Below are 17,898 nucleotides of genomic sequence, written 5' to 3' on the forward strand. Positions count from 1 at the left end.
TAAACCCAACAGGATTCTAAAGAAGCCCTCAAAATACTGTCTTTACAGTCTCTTAAATGATATACTTGGTTGATTAAAGACATACCAGATGTCAAAGTTGTTGAAAGGGAAGCTAATCTCTTCCTGTCACCCTACTCAGAGGAAATGGTTCTGAATCTTCAGAGTTAAAAGCCAAAGGAATGAAGGGGGTAAATGCCTCATAACCCCAACTGTCTATACTACTGTAACTCAACACAGTATCTAAAGGACTTCCTATGTTTTTCTAGATTACCCTGAGTCCTTTAGCCCTGCCTTCATCCATCTGAATCCAGGACAAGAAGATTTTGAGCTGGAGGACTATGCATTATGCAAAGCGCACCTCTAAATTACTTCCCTCAGCAGATTCCAGTAATGATTCTAACATCCTTCTGGTCTCCTGACAATGCCTTCCCAAACAAATGCTGGCTCAAAATGTCCTAGCCAAATCAACTCACCTGCTACCTGGAGCTTCTTCTTTCTCATGGATGCTCTGATGATATCTGCACCATGAATTCTGTCTCTGTGCCTTTTTGCCTTGGCTTCATAAAACCACTGGCCACTCATATTCTTCAACTGTTGGTCATCCTTAATTTTTTCAGGCAAATGTCTACAAAACGAAAAGAGCTTTACTTTGCTGAGAGCCCACAGTAAATAAATGAGTTCACTGCAACAGTGTATAAAGAAATCTGTAAACATACAAATAAAGCTCTCAATATTTTAGAAGACCCCACAAGCCTCCTAGACGACCAAGAAATATATATATTCCTCTTTGATTGAATAATCAGGAAAGACAAGGCTAACACTTTTTAAAAATCAAAGACTTCATCCATGACCTCCACATGATGCCTGGAATTTCTCAAGAGCAGATTCACTTTTTGGCTGCAGTCTTCTGTGTCCACTGTTCAGATGCAAATACCCCAGGGAATGATGGTCTATTAAGTGGCCCTAAGCCTTGGTCCCTTTATCTGTAAAAAGAAGTTCATCATAGTAATCTACTTCATGGTATTGCTTTGAGGATTAAATTAGTTAATACATGTAAAATTGCCCTTTGCCAATGCCTGGCACCTAATACCCAATGAATATCTGGTGGAGAAGTTATCAGCTCATCAATCCTTTCTGTTTCAGTGAAATGCATTTATCAGAGACTTTCTGGGTCGGGGGGTAGTGAATGATGTCCCTGGTTCTTAATGCCAAGGAAATGAATACTGAAAAAGTGGGCTGGAAGCAGGCAAGTTCAAATTTATGGAAGCAGGGGGATGGGGAATAGAGGCAGAGGCAAATTCTGATTGTGCAAATACTGCTTTCAAGTGTTCCACAATCATTCATGCTCACTGAAAAGCTAACACCTGTAGAACAAAACAAATACAGCCCTAAAATCTCCCTAATTTACACTTAAAAAACATTGTTCTACTTGACAAGTGGTTTTTTTTCCATCATGATAAGTGTACTCTTTAATCCCCATCCCCTATTTCCCCCATCCCTCCCACATTCCCTCTGATAACCCTCAATTTGTTCTCTATATTTAAGAGTCTGTGTCTTGATTTTTCTTTTTTCTTTGCTCATTTCTTTTGTTCATAAATTCCACATGTGAGTGAGATCACATGGCATTTTTTTTCTCTGACTTAACCCGCTTAGTGTTATATTCTCTAGCTCTATATATGTGGTTGCAAATGGCAAGATTTCATTCTTTTTTATAGCTGAGTAATATCCCATTGTATATATTTACCACTTCTTCTGTATTCATTCATCTATCAGTGGATACCAGTGCTGCTTCCATAGTTTGGCTATTGTAAATAATGCTGTAACAAACATACGGATGCATGTATCTTTTTGATTTAGTGTTTTCGTACTTTTTGGCTAAATACTTGATAATGCAACTACTGGGTTGTAGGGTAGTTCTATTTTTAATTTTTTGAGGAAACTACACACTGTTTTCCACAATGGCTGTACCAATTGCATCCCCACCAACAGTGCAAGAGGGTTCCTTTTTCTCCATATCTTCACCAATACTTGACGTTTCTTGTGTTTCAATTTTCACCATTCAGACAGGTGTGAGGTGATATCACACTGGAGTTTTGATTTGCATTTCCCTGATGATGAGTGATGTTGAGCATCTTTTCATGTGTCTGTTGCCATGTGGATGTCTTCTTCGGAGAAATATCTGTTCATGTCTTCTGCCCATTTTTTAATTGGATTATTTGTTTTTTGGGTATTGAGTTGTACCAGTTCTTTATATATTTTGGATACTAATGCTTTATGTCATTTAGAAATATCTTCTCTTATTTCATAGGTTGCCTTTTAATTTCGTTGTTTTCTTTCCTGTGCAGAAACTTTTTTTTTCTTTATGTAGTCCCAACAGTTTATTTTTGCTTTTATTTCTTTTGCCTCAGGAGACATACCTAGAAAAATGTTGTTATGGCCAATGTCAGAGTTATTATTGCCTGTGCTCTCTTCAAGGATTTTTATGATGTCAGGTCTCACATTTAGGCCTTTTAATCCACTTTGAGTTTATTTTTGTGTATGGTGTAAGAAAGTGGTCCAGTTTCATTACTTTGCATGTGGTTGTCTAGTTTTCCCAACACCATTTGCTGAAAAGCCTTTTTCCCATTGGATATTCATTCCTCCTTTGTTGAAGATTGACCATACACTGTGGATTTGTTTTTGGATTTCTGTTCTATTCCACTGATCTATGTGTCTATTTTTATGCCAGTATCATACTGTTTAAATTATTACTGCTTTGTAATATAACTCAAAATCTGGAATTGTGATACCTCCAGTTCTGTTTTTCAAGATTGCTTTGGCTAGTTGAGGCCTTTTGTGGTTCCATACAAATTTTAGGACTGTTTGTTCTAGTTATGTGAAAAATGCTGTTGTATTTTGATAGGGATTACATTAAATATGTAGATTGCTTTGAGTAGTATAGACATTTTAACAATCTTTATTCTTCCAACCCATGAGCATGGAATGTCTTCCCATTTCTTTGAATTGTCTTGAATTTCTTTCATCAGTGTTTTATAGTTTTCAGAGTACAGGTCTTTCACTTGTTTAGTTAAGTTTATTCCTAGATATTTTATTGTTTTTGGTGCAATTGTAAATGGGACTGTTTTCTTAATTTCTCTTTCTGCTGCTTCATTATTAGTGTATAGGAATGCAAAAGATTTCTGTACATTGATTTTGTATCCTGTGACTTTACTGAATTCATTTATCAATTCTAGCAGTTTTGTATATACAGTATCATGTCATTTGCAAATAGTGAGAGTTTTACTTCCTCCTTACCAATGTGGATGCCTTTATGTTGTCTAATTGCTGTGGTTAGGACTTCCAGTACTATGTTAAATAACAAATGCTAATAATGGACATGCTTGTCTTGTTCCTGACCTTAGGGAAAAAGTTCTCAGCTTTCACCATTGAGTATGATGTTGGCTGTGGGTTTTTCATATAAGGTCTTTATTATGTTGAGGTATGTTCCCTCTACATTACAGTAAGTTTTTTATCATGAATGGATGTTATACTTTGTCCAATGTTTTTTCTGCATCTATTGAAATTATATGGCTTTTATACTTTCTCTTATTGATGTGACATATCATGTTGACTGTTTTGTGAATAGTGAACCACACTTGCATCCCAGGAATAAATCCCACTTGATTATGGTGTATGATTTTTTTAAATGTATTATTGGATTTGGTTTGCTACTATTGTGTTGAGGATTTTTGCATCTATATTCATGAGAGATACTGACCTGTAGTTCTCTTTTTTGTGTTCTTTTTTTTTTTTAAGATTTTATTTATTTATTTGAGAGAGGAAGAGAGAGCATGAGTGGGGGGCAGAGGAAGAGGAAGAAGCGGACTCCCCACTGAGCAGGGAGCATGATGCGGGGCTCAATCCCATGACCCTGAGATCATGACCTGAGCTGAAGGCAGCTGCTTAACTGACTGAGCCACCTGGGCACCCCTTTTTGTGGTGTTCTTACCTGGTTTTGATATGAGGGTGATACTGGCCTCATAGAATAAATTTGGAAGTTTCCCTTCCTCTTCTTTTTTTTTGGAATAGTTTGAGAAGGATAGGCTTTAACTCTTCTTTAAATGTTTGGTAGAATTCACGTGTGAAGCCATCTGGTCCTGGACTTCTCTTTGTTGGGAGGTTTTTGATCACTGATTCAATTTCATTGCTGGTAATTGGTCTGTTCAAATTTTCTATTTCTTCCTGCTTTAGTTTTGGTAGGTTATATGTTTCTAGGAATTTATCCATTTCTTCTAAGTTGTCCAGTTTGTTGGCTTATAGGTTTTCAGGATTTTTTTTTTTTTTTGAGAGAGAGAAAGAGAATGAGCGAACAGAGGGCAGGGGTAGAGGGAGAGAGAGAATCTTAGGCAGGCTCCAGGCCCAGCGTGGAGCCTGACACAGGTCTCAATCTCACAACCCTGAGATCATGACCTGAGCCGAAATCAAGAGTCAGGTGCTTAACTGATGGAGCCACCCAGGCACCCCAAGTTTTCATAATATTCTGTTACAATTGTTTGTATTTCTGTGGTGTTGATTGTTATTTTTCCTTTTTCATTAGTGATTTTGTTTATTTGGGTCCTTTTTTTTTTTTTTTTTTGATGAGTCTGGCTAGAAGTTTGTCAATTTTGTTTTAATCTTTTCAAAGAACTAGAACCTGGTTTCATTGATCTGTTTTTTTTAGTTTCTATGTCATTTATTTCTGCTCTAATCTTTATTATTTTCTCCCACTTGCTGAGTTTGGGTTTTATTTGTTCTTTTCTATCCCCTTTAGGTGTAAGTTTAGGTTGTTTGAGATTTTTCTTTCTTCTGGAGGTAGACCTGTTTTGTTATAAACTTTCCTCTTAGAACCACTTTTGCTGCATCCCAAAGATTTTAGACCATTGTGTTTTCATTTTCATTTGTCTCCATGTAATTTTTCATTTCTTCTTTGATTCCTTGGTTGACCCATTCATTGTATAGTGGCATGTTATTTATTTATTTTTTTAAGTAGCATGTTATTTAACTTTCATGTATTTGTGCTCTTTCCAGATTTTTTTCTTGTGGTTGATTCTAGTTTCATAGTGTTGTGGTCAGAAAAGATGCATGGTAAGACTTTGATTTTTAAAAATCTGTTGAGACTTGTTCTGTGGCCTAATATGTGATCTATTCTGGAGAATGTTCCATGTGCACTTGAAAAGAATGTGTATTCTACTGTTTTAGGATGGCATGTTCTGAATATATCTGTTAAATCCATCTGGTCCAGTGTGTCATCCAAAGCCACTGTTTCCTTGATGATTTTCTGTTTGGATCATCTGTCCATCAATGTAAGTAGGGTGTTAAAGTCCCCTACTAGTATTATGTTTCTATTGATTAGTTCCTTTATGTTTGTTATCAACTGCTTTATGTATTTGGGTGTTCCTATATTGAGTGCATAAATATTTACAATTGTTATATCCTCTTTTTTCAAAGATTTTATTTTTTAAGTAACCTCTACACCCAATGTGGAGCTCAAATTTACAACCCTGAGATCAAGACTTGCTTGCTCCCCTGACTGAACCAACCAGGTACCCCTATAATTGTTATCCTCTTGTTGGACTGTCCCCTTTATTGTGATATAGTGTTCTTCTTTGTCTCTTGTTACAGTCTTTGCTTTAAAGTCTATTTCGTCCAAAATAAGTATTGGTACCCTTGCTTTCTTTTGACATCGATTTGCATGATAAAGTTTTCTCCATCCCCTCACTTCCAAACTGCAGAGGTCTTTCAGTCTGAAATGAGTCACTGGTAGGTAGCATATAGATGGGTCTTGTTTTTCTATCCATTCTGTCACCCTGTGTTTTCTGATTGGAGTGGTTAGTCCATTTACATTAAAAGTAATTATTGATAGATATGTATCTATTGCCATTTTTGTTAGTGGTTTTATGGCTGTTTCTATAGATTTTCTCTGATCTTCCTTCTCTTGCTCTCTTTCATGGTTGGCTTTCCTTAGTGATATACTTGGATTCCTTTCTCTTTATTCTTTGCATATCTATTACTGGTTTTTGATTTGTGGTTACTGTTAAGTTTGTATATAACATCTTCTGCATATAGCAGTCTATATTAAGTTGATGGTCACTTAAGCTTAAACCCATTCTTTACTCTTCTCTCTGCCATGTTTTAGGTATATGGTATCATATTTTATATCCTTTTATGAATCCTTTGACTAATTTTTACAGAAATATTTATTTTTACTTTTGTGTTTTTCACTTTTCATACTCTCACTTATGGTCTTTCCTTTCCACTCAAAGAACTCCCTTTACTATTTCTTGCAGGACTGGTTTAATGATCATGAACTCCTTTAGTTTGTTTGTCTGAGAAACTCTTTATTTCTTCTTCTATTCGGAATGATAGCCCTGCTGGATAGAATATTCTTGGCTGCAGATTTTTCCCTTTCAGCACTTCAAATATATCCTGCCACTCTCTCCTGGCCTGCAAAGTTTCTGCTAAAAAATCCACTGATAGATTTATGGGCTTTCCCCTGGTATGTAACTGTCATCTTTTCTCTTGCTGTTTTTAACATTTTTTATTGCTACTTTTTGCCATTTTAATTACTATGTGTCTTGGTGTGGATCTCCTTGGGTTGAAATTTTTGGGGGGATTTCTGTGCCTCCCGGATCTGGATATCTATTTCCTTCCCCAGATTAGGGAAGTTTCAGATATTTCTTCAAATAAATTTTCTGCCTCCTTCTCTCTCTCTTCTTCTTCTTCTGAGATCCCTATCATGCGAATATTATTACACTTGATGGAATCACTGAGGTCCCTAAGACTATTCTCGATCTGCATAATTTTCTTTCCTCTCCTTTGCTCAGCTTGGTGACTTTCTATTACTCTGTCTACCAGGTCATTAATTCCTTCCTCTGTGTCATCTAGCCTGCTATTTATTCCATCAAATGTATTTTTAATTTCATTTGTTGTGTTCTTGATCTCTGATTCTTTATCTCTGTGTTAAGAGTGTCCCTGCTGTCCTCCACTCTTTTCTCAAGTCCAGTGAGTATCTTTATGATCATTAATTTAAATTCTCTATCAGGTGTATTACTTATACCCATTTCACGTTGGTCTCTTGCTGAGGTTTGGTCCTGTTTTTTCATTTGAGAGATATCTCTCTGTCTCATTTTGACTGACTTTCTGTGTCGGTTTCTCTGTGTTCAGAAAGTCAGCTACTTCTCTTGTTCTTAATAATAGCAGCCTTATGAAGAAAAGTTCCTGTAGTGCCCTGCAGTGCATGTCCCGTTCGCCAGGGCCTGGCAAAGGGAATGTCTCCTAGGTGTTCGTATCCTCTGCTATTGAGTCTTGACCTCTTTTTCCTTCATTCCAGTTGTCTGCAGAGGTTCTCTTTGCCTATCATGGGCAGTGTTTGCTCCCCAGCAGGAGTGGGGCACATTTTAACAAAGTGTGTAGTGGTCTGCTTACAAAATGAGACCTGCCCCAACTGCGGCTGGAACTGATGTCCCACACAATGCCTGGGTGCGGAGACGTGACGTTGGAGAGATTTGCACTGGTCTTCTTGGGGAGGGGCCACAGTGCTGAGAATAAGGCAAGTGTGACTGAAAAGGGAGGATCCAGCAAAGTGTAGGGTGGCGTGTCTTGGTGTAAACAAGTTAGGTGAGCAAGTGTCAGAGCCAGGCTGGTTCCCGCAGGTGGCTGTTGTTTATGCTGGGGAGCAGGGGAGGGAAATGGCACCTGCCAGCTCCTTTGTTCCTGGAGGGGTTGCCCCATGATTGTTGTCTCTCAGAGCCACAAGCCATAGTCCGAAATGAGCAAATCACTCCCTCCTGTCTTCCCTTGGTATTTTTCAAACTGCCGGTTCTAGCTGTATGTTTGGGCTCTTTATGTGCTATGTCTTTAATGGTGGGGACTCAGCTTCCTAATGTCCTCCAGGCTCTCCTAGAGCCAAGTCCCTGATTTTTAAAGTTCCAGGCTTTAAGTCCCACTGGTTTTAAGAACTCACAAATTCAGCCCCTCTTTCAAAGGCAAATATTATGGGGATTCATCCTCCAGTTTGTGGGTTCCCCATGTGAAAGTCTGTTTTTCACCCTTTTCTGTGTCACCGGCTCCCTCGGCATAGCAGACGGCCCCAGTCCACTTCACTCCCAGACCAGGTCTTCGCCCTTTCTACCTTTTTTGATGTGGCCTCTTCACCATTTAGTTGTGGAATTTGTTCTGCCAGTCTTCGTGTTGTTTTCTGGGTTATTTATGCAGACATGAGTGTTATCTAGTTGTATCTATGGGACGAGGTGGGCTTAGGGTCCTCCTACTCTGCCATCTTCCCAGCCAACCCTCTACTTGACAAGTCTTTTAAATTCCACATCTCTCCATCTATGTCAATAAAATGAGAATCACAGACTCTAGAACGTAGTCACAGAATAAAGGAGTATAAAAGCCTTAAGCTGACTTTGAACTTTTGGAAGGTAATGTGCTATGAAATCCAAGAAGGTTTCATGATTGTCATTCAAGTTAATATGCACCTTCCTAAAGTAACAACTCTATGTGTCTTAGCTAGAGAACATGTATGATGGCCACACCAAGGTGATGGCAGGGCTGTGTGTGAGGGATGCACATCAGCATACCTGGGAGTGGGATTCTAGCAAGTACATTTCCTCTCTCCTAAGTGTATCTGGGGAGTGTCTTTTTACCCAGAGTCCAGCTCTTTGCTGGAACGTTCTCTCCTCTCCCAATTACCTAGGAAGAAGTGACTCCATCCCAAACATACCCAATCACAACACTTGGACACACACTGTCATCACCAAATCCTGACAAAGACACTCAGACATGGTTTTGACAAAGACATGGTTTTGAATCACCAGAGAAGATCATGATTCTTATTAAACATTTCTAATGGTTTCCAATTGCCTAAGGCTTTCCGCAGGGCAAACAATCTCCTATGGGCTGCTGATGGAGCTTTTGCCTTCTCCTCCCAAAGGACCAAGTTTGAGTTCAATTCCAGAAGAGAGAAGTCCTTTCAGAATTTCCTGATTAGAAAGTGAGCCCCTAGGTGCAGAGCCTCTACTCCGTATATCCTTGCTCAGTGTCTCTGGAAAATAGTGGGTTTTTGGGGCGCCTAGGTGGCTCAGTTGGTTAAGTGACTGCCTTCGGCTCAGGTCATGATCCTGGAGTCCCGGGATCGAGTCCCGCATCAGGCTCCCTGCTTGGCAGGGAGTCTGCTTCTCCCTCTGACCCTCCCCCCTCTCATGTACTCTCTCTCATTCTCGCTCTCTCAAATAAATAAATAAAATCTTAAAAAAAAAAAAAGAAAATAGTGGGTTTTTATTCAGTGCTTGTGGAGTGAAGGAGTTGCATATGAGGCCCCTGACCACCTATGTGGTTTCAGGCTGCCTTTTCAGGTTCATTTTCCAGCACTTACCCCTGGACTCTACTTGCCAGTACTATAGACTTCTTACTATTCTCCAAACAGCTCTTTCTGGCCTCCCTAAACATTAGAAGCAGAAAGACTATGAGCTTTAGACTCTCCCAAACAGGTCCAAATCCCAGTTCTCACCCTTCCTATATGCTACCCGGGCAGCTTACTGAACCGCCCGAAGCTTCAGTTCTTTGTAGAGACGGGGGAAGAGAAGACCTACTCTGCAGGACTTCTGAGGTGATTAAATGAAGTATTTACCTGAAAGCACCTAACCGTGCTTGGATCTTGGTAAGAGGCCAATAAATGTGAAGTCTCTCAGGATATCTCTCCTCACTTCTCTGTGCAGCACATTGCTCCTTATCCTTCAGATCCAGCTCGTGCATCACCGCACAGGGGAAGCCTTCCCTGATTGCCAAGGCACAGGTCAGCAGCTTGCCCCTCCCCAGGCTCCCACAGCACTGACCACACCATATTCCAATGATCTATTTGCACATCTGTCTCACTGACTAATCTGTCAACTCCGCAGACTCTCTGAAGGTGAGGACTACATCTTAATCACCTTTGTCATGCCAGCACACAGCACCAAGCCTGGCACAGAGCTGACACACAACAACTGTTTGGCGAGTGAATAAATTAAAGAACAAATAAATGCTCCACAGCCACCCCAGTCTGAGTCAGGCAAAAGAGAAGAGTGACCCTGTCACTGCTGGGGTTAGGTGAACCATACCTGTCAAATGGCAGTGACTTCTCCTGATGAGGCAGGACACCTCGATCTTGGCAGAATAGGAACAAACATGATGAAATCTGGCATCAGCCATCATCTTGTCATAAGAGACCACAAACCCTCCTAGCATAACAACTCTCGATTTCTCTTCAGGAGGTTGTTTATTTACTTATTTTTGGTGTTCGGCGGAAAGGTATTTTGTAGGGGCCCCTGTGCGACCTCGGATCTGCTCCTGCCTAAACGACTGTCTGTAAGCCCTGATCATGCTAAATTTTCCGTGCACCATGCGCACACACTGGGTGAGTCAGGCTCCCCAAAACACATGGGCCCTGGAGAGACTGGTAGCCATTATAGTACAGAATTAGGAGGGGGATTCTGGCTTATCATTTAAGTGGCTAAAGAATAAGAGATTATTCAAATTCATTAAGTGCCATTTATGTCTTTCCTCACATGATAATCTCTGCTAGGTTTAATCAATGAATTCCTGTTTCGATCATAGCCATCTGGAATATTTCATAGATGAATACATATGTGTATAAAACCCAGGTTTTATAAAGATGTAGGATCATTTAAAAAAAAAAAAATCCCACCATCTAGATGGTGCTATTAAAATCTTCTCTACCAGCCTGGATTGTTGTGTCATTTTTCATCAATTCTAATTTACCAATAAAAATGGCATTTGATTCTCTAACTCTTTTTTTTTTTTTAAGATTTTATTTATTTTTTAGAGAGCGAGCGAGAGAGAAACAGCATAAGAGGGGAGAGGGTCAGAGGGAGAAGCAGGCTCCCCACTGAGCCCGGAGCCTGATGTGGGACTCGATCCCAGGACCCCGGGATCATGACCCGAGCCGAAGGCAGACGCTTAACCATTTGAGCCACCCAGGCGCCCGATTCTCTAATTCTTATATCATTTAGTTGAAGTGAGAAAAAGATGTTTCTTGAGATCACGGTTTTCATCCCTTACCATCCTCTGCACGTAGGCACATTGTGTGTAGGGGAGAGCTGAGGAGAGAGAAGATGCCCGCTAAACCCCCATGGGCTGGTGGCCTTAAGTGAAGGTAGAGGGAGAGCACTCAGCCCAGACAGGACACTGTCCTGCTGGCCCTCCAGGCAGGTCATGCCCCCATTCCCTTGGCTAATACATACAAAGCATGTGTTTTGTACTAGCCCCGTGCTAGTCACCTAACATGAATCATCTCATTGAATACTTACATTTTCACCATCATGTACAAAGAAATTAGCTGCAAAAGACAGCCATCTTGCCTCCTCCTTATGCTAAAGGCCACATCTATTCATTTGTTCATTAATTCATTAATCCCCTATCATGTACCAGCCATATGCTCAGAATTGTGCATAAAAAAATCAGGCCCTAAACGCCTGTCTCAATTCCTGTGTTGCAAAGAGAGAGTGTGAGCACTTCCAGATGAAAACCAGAAGAGTAGGGACACCCTCCAGGCTGGCCTCAACACTTTTCCCTCAGCCTATCCTCTCTTCCTCCTTTTATTCACGCAACACACCCCGGCTTCCAACTATTCATCATGATTAGACAAAGGCCTACCTGGTTGTTGTTATCTAGTCAACTAGATAAGAACCAGGTGGCTGTCCAGAGAGGTTGACTGGCCCATCCCCCAGCTTTTTTTTTTTAACCCCTCAGTACATTGGACAAGATGGTTAGACTGTGTGATTTGAAAGTACTCTGGGGTCAAAGAAGTTAGGAGGTTTGCCCAAAGTCACCCAGAGCCAGGATCAGAAGCCATCCAGATGCTGTTTCTGCTACTCACTCTGCTACTGAGAGAGCCAAACATGATTTTGGTGTCTAAGATGGTCAACACACTTCACTCTACAAAGGAATTCAGCCTTTGAAAGAGAATCTGAAAACCAACACATGTGAAAATGAAATAAATTGCAAATGCTCCTTACAGTGGAAAATGAGAGTGCTCGCTTCGGCAGCACATATACAGTGGAAAATGAGAGGAAACGTGTGTCCCTTGTGTCACAGACACATCATAAATCCCCACCTTCTGCTGAGAGGCAGCACAGCATGTGGAAAGCATAGGCTTTGCAGTGTGAGGAGCAAGGCTTCAATCTTGCAGGGAGCTTAACCTCTTCCACCTCATTTCCTCAGTGTTAAGCAGGTTCAGCTACACTGCTATGTAGGTGAAAGGGGAAAATGTATCTGGAACTCTGTATACAATATAGTTCCTTGACAAATGTTGGTTCCTTTCCTCTTTGCTTTGACAGAAAACACCCCAGAGGTCCTGGAAAGCAGTTCTTCAATGCCAACTGCTTTCACTTAAAAACAAAACTAGGTCTTAGGGGACCAGCTAAGAATCATAAGATGTGGTCACGATTGAGATGTTATCTGTGGCAAGAATGCCCGTCCCGTTGATGTGGTTCTGTGTGCACGGGGGTGGTAGGCGTGATGCTGGTGGTGCACAGACACACACACGGGCAAAGACTTCCTGCTGACAGTATGATGCGAAGCACAGGAAATACCACCTTTAGACTGTCTTATTTTCAAACTATAAAAGACTAAAATTACATATGTGTATGCAGGATGGTGTTTCTTAAAAAGAAGAGAGAGTAGGGAGAGAGAAAGAATCTATCCTGGTGTCTGCCTCCCTGCTGGTCTGTGAAATGTCTCTGGCTGGCAGTCAGGGAAGCAAGCTGAATACACACGCGTGGTGATGACCGGGCCCAGCACTTGGGGCTGCAGGCAGAGAGGCAGCGCGAAACCCAGCTGCGGGGGCGACAGTGACCTAGGACTGTTATCTTCTAGCTGCCTCCTGAGATACCACAGTGGCTATTCCCTTGGGTTCGAGTCCATGTTCTACCATGAACAGGTAGAACAGATTTGGGAACTGAACACTTACTTCCCCTGTATGACACTCATCTTTCTCATTCATGAAATCAGACCAGAGGTAACATATAGATTAAATCATCTCCACAATGTCTCAAATGAGCGTGCATGTGAACAATTCCAAGCCCTGGATATATCAGGAAAGGCAAACGGATTTCAGTGGGAATGTGAAATCTCACCTACAGCCGTGCCGAAAAGGACTCAGAGGCAGCATCTGCAACAGTGCTCCAGGGCACTGGTGAGACCCTCCCATAGCTGTAGGAGGATTATACTCCAGAGTCCATAATAATTAGCATTCGAAAGATCAGTCTGATTTATAGTGGCAGGTTTGCCTTTTTAATGATGTTTTGCTTAGGCCCATATTAGGTTTATATGATGTGTGCTTCTAAAACCACATACCAACTAGGAGAAGGACTGGGAAACTCTAAAATCGTGTTAGGGAAACAAAGTTGAGATTTTAAATTTGCAATTGATAATCCATTAAATGGATAAAGGTCATTTCCTTTTAATTACCGTAGAATTCTCTTCATATCATTGTCCAGAGAAGTTCCTTATACTTAATAGATGCTCAATTAAATTTCACTGCATTAAATAATTGAGGATTTTAAGAGTCCTTTCCTCCTAAGGCGTCAGACTACCAACCATAGAATTCCGCCCTTTTTTAGACAAAAGGTGGAGTAGAGAATAAGGGAATTCAAATGTATCCATCTCCTCTTACGTGCTAAGAAGATTAAGAATTATCTTACTTAATCCTGACTCTAATCCTTTGAGTTTGGTATTATGGTCATTCTCAGTCTCTGGGTTAAGGCTCAGAGAGGTTAAGTCACTTGTCCAATGAACCACAGTTGATTAGTGGTAAGGAGAGGATTCAAATTCATGTCAGTGTTGACTCCAAGGTTAAGCAGGGGACTTCTTCCCTAGCCTTGTGTAGGAATAATACCAATGATTTTGACCCTAATTGAACATGGATGCTTTGTGAACATACTGAAATTCACTTCAACCACTCTGGAGTATCTGATTACGACTACTAATAATAACTCATAGACAGACAGTGCTTCACAAATTAACAAATGATTAACAAATGACGGCTTGCAGCTTGACAAATTGCAAAAGGCAATAATAGCAGCATGGGGTAGAGGGAATAGTGCTGGACCAAGAGCTTTCCTTACCACGACTCTGGCAGCGGTTATCTGAGTGGCCCTGGGCTTGTTGCTTCCCCTCTCTGGGCTTTACCTTCTTTATCTGTAAAATGATTTATAGGGACCAAAAAATCTTCCCAGAGCTGTCAGGCTGTATGGAAAGCTGATGGAAGAGTCAAAGACAAACAGCTGGAGACGGCAAAGGGGCTGACAGCAAAAGCCCGTGGAACAGCATTTTCAGAGACCAGAGATCTAGTTCCACCAACCCAGGAGCAGAACAGCCTCAGACCCATACCCACAAGTCCCTTCAGTCCTAAATCAAAGAAGGGGTCAGAGTTCAATTCTCTTTATGTGAAGCAGGCCAGACCATGGGCTGGGCCTCTTTGTGTCCACCAGCTATGGGCCGCCCCCCAACCCACGTGCGCCATCACTCCTCCCCAGGCCCAGAGTCCTAAACCTATCTATCTGTGGTTGAGTCAAACATCAGGTGCTTGACATCTAAGAACTCCCCCAGCATGGTGGTAGTACACAGGGCTTGACTCACACTGGATTTCTTGCCACCCCAAGACTTCTTGCTATCAGTTCACAGAAGCAGCAGCTGCTGGGTCACCCTGAGAAACAGCGCCTGGAAGGGGAGTCTGCAAACCCACTGCTGCTAAGGGACTCACTGCACTGTTGCTGCAGCTGCAGCCGGGCTGGTTCCTGAGGCTGTATGCTCACACCCCTTACAAAGCCTGGCTCCTGCCAGAACTTTGCATTTTGGAGGATTTTTCCATCAGCCACTGCATATGCCCGTGAAACACCTCCACTCCACTCACACGGAAACACACAACTACAGGGAAGATCCAGCAGCCTGCAGTCCAAGGGACCAAGGACATTTAGAGGGGGGTAGGGGGGAGGACAAATCTCTCTTCCTAACCCGGCTCGATGGAGGATGTAGAATTGCAGCCCACATATAACACCCAATTAATGGAGGAATCGAAGGTATTCAGCAACCCAGTAGTCACAGTCCCCACAACCTGATGTAGGAAGAGGGGCCCAGTGTTATCTTCGCCCCACTGCTTTCTTTCCAAGTCTCCCTGTCTTGTCTTCTGAGAGGATAAAGGAATTCCCACGATGCTTTAAGAATCAGCTAGTATTTTCTCTGTGTTGCCCTCACTCCTTATTTTTAAAATAGGCATAACAGTCCTGCCTTGCCAAATCTCACATGCCTCTGGTTGTGAGGAAACGTAGAACAACATTCATGAAAGGGCTTTATAAACTGTACATGGGCAAAGGATCAATGCTACCAAAAGGCTCTGAGGGAGGACTGGGGTAAATCTCCTGCCCCTCCTGGATAAAATGCTCAAGGCACCGCATTTGCTGAGATTGGAGAACAGCCACCCACCCCCATCCCAGTGCACAGAGCACTACAGGCGACTTGTAGGGAGGCACATGATAAGTAAAGCGCCCATTCTCAGGCTCTCCAGTACCTGTCACCATCACAGCTCAGTGTCCTAGCTATCAAGCAGCTGCCCCCTTCTCCATAGCCAGGTGCCAGGATGGTCAGTCTGCTACTGTTTTCTCAGAAAAAGGAGGCAGAGTTAGTGCATGAGTACCCGAAGACCAGAATGTGATTCTCAATCCTGACACCTACAGGTTGTATGAGCTTGTGCAAGTTACCTGACCTGTCTCAAAGTTAACTTCCACACATATCAAGGAGGCATAATTATATCCCACTCTGAGCCCCTACCAACTGCACAAGAGTGTTTGAACTCAGAAAAATGCCCTTTGCAATCTGTTCATCACTGTCATTTGGGAATCATTTGTTAGTTTGTTAAGCACTGTCTCTATGAGCTATTATTAGTAGCCATAAACAGATGCTCCGGAGTGCTTGGAGTGAATTTCAGCATGTTTACAAAGCATCTATGCTCAATCAGGCTCAAAATATGGGAAATGGTGCCAATAAATCCATTACTCATGGTCCTGTGTCCCAGGAAATAAGAACATGGCTTATGTTCCTTTCAGGTAACTCCTGGGATGGGGATTATGCAGTTAATACTACTAACGTACATTCCAGAAGCCTTCCACTGTTTTCAAAGTCCAGAATTACACAGGTAATAGATGGCTTAAGCCCACTTCTTCGGCATCCTGCTCTCATGCTCCTTCTACCGACCCTGTGGTGAGTGGAAAGTGGAGCGAATGTTGACGTGGAACATGTGGGTTCCTCTCAGCAAGAACATGTCAAAGCTGCCACTCCTTCTTGTGAGACACAAATGAAAAAGTGGCTCAATCAGAGCCAATTTCAATTGCTGTTGAAACCAATTCAAACATTTCTCAAAGTATGCAGAAACGTGAGTTACTTCCCAATTTATTTTCTTTTAAAAATCTTAGGAATTGGGGTGCCTGGGTGGCTCAGTCATTAAGTGTCTGCCTTCAGCTCAGGTCATGATCCCAGGGTCCTGGGATCGAGCTCCACATTGGGCTCTCTGCTCGGCGGGAAGCCTGTTTCTCCCTCTCCCACTCCCCCTCCTTGTGTTCCCTCTCTCGCTGTGTCTCTCTCTGTCAAGTAAATAAAATCTTAAAAAAAATAATAATAAAATAAAAATAAAATAAAATAAAAATCTTAAGAATTAAAAAAAATCCAATTTAGTTTATGATTCCATTTTTTAAAAGGTGGATATAAATATGCACACATTCAAATATGCATATGTAGATGTATGTATGTGTTTGTATAGATTTCATTTTTAATTCAGTATTTAATAAATTAAAGGGGTTTTGTTTATCAAGACTATTTCTGGCAGGAGTCCTAAGGGATAAATTAAGAGACACGAAGACGGAAAAAAATCCCATCCAGGAAGGAACCTAAAACCTAAAACCTGTAAGTTCAGACTCCAAGTCAGAATTACCACTTACGGCTGAGGGAAGAAGGTGTCCCCTCTTCTTACAGACTGTCCCTCCTTCCCTCATGCCCAAGGACCTCCTGGCCCCTTACCTGACTCTCTCCTCTTCAACCCTCTTCAGGGCAGCGTCCCGCTGCAGAACCTTCATGATGGCTTCTTGCTCCTCCTCTGTCAGGAAGCTCAAGTCAATCATTATGAAAAGCATACACAAAAATAAGAGCAACCAATCTGGCCTACAGTTCTCAAAGCAAAACAACTATGACTGTTGCTCAATGATTAGAAGATGCAAAAAATTAAATGAAGTAATATTTTGTTCAGCTCTGCAGCACAAGTCTTACGTTGGCCCGGCAAAAGTTTCAGGTGGCTGATTGCAAAGTCCTCCACGGCCCTTCCAGAGAGGAAGTGGTGGTCCAGGGAACGACGTGGAGAGGAGGCTCTCAGAAGGACTCTGCATTCCTTGCCAGACAGCTCACTTGTTCCCACAGCGGCGTTCCGACTCACACTCCCACTCTGGACCAGTCTCAGACTCAGTAGATTCTCCTTGTGTCTGGGTCATCAACTCGAGGAGAGGCCGCAGCACCTGAGCATCTCGTGATACCTGGGGTATCACAAGACAGTAAACACAAGACAGCGTGAGGCAGTTCCGTAAGCATTGCTCATTATTACAAGATTTAAAACGTGCCTGAGGAAAGAGAATGACCAGTGAGATGGTCTCTGAGATCAGGGAAACCAGTTTGGCCAGCTTCCTGAGCAAATGGGTCATGAAACACGCTTCTACTCAATTTCAGACTGCCAAGATGGAGAGCACACAAAATGCCTGTTGATGTTTGACAACCCGCTGAGGAAAGGGACGGCTGCAAAAAAAGGAGCTGGTTCTCTCTCTCCAAACTCACGGCATACTA

At 41.9% G+C, this 17,898-nt stretch overlaps 1 protein-coding gene across 1 annotated transcript in view; it reads right to left on the reverse strand.

Annotated features, from left to right (window-relative positions):
• Positions 1–17,898, reverse strand: part of SYTL2 (synaptotagmin like 2) — a 199,758-nt gene that overhangs the window by 52,257 nt on the left and 129,603 nt on the right. Inside the window, exons 12-13 of the mRNA XM_034995288.1 lie at positions 17,089–17,594; positions 474–625 (exon numbers count right to left, since the gene is read on the reverse strand). Of these exons, the coding sequence (XP_034851179.1) occupies positions 474–625; positions 17,089–17,201 (265 nt within the window). The 5' untranslated portion in view covers positions 17,202–17,594. The remainder of the gene's footprint in view (positions 1–473; positions 626–17,088; positions 17,595–17,898) is intronic.

This window comes from Mirounga leonina, unplaced genomic scaffold (assembly GCF_011800145.1).
Source record: "Mirounga leonina isolate KUSES-001 unplaced genomic scaffold, KU_Mleo_1.0 Mir_92, whole genome shotgun sequence".
Lineage (NCBI taxonomy): Eukaryota > Metazoa > Chordata > Mammalia > Carnivora > Phocidae > Mirounga > Mirounga leonina.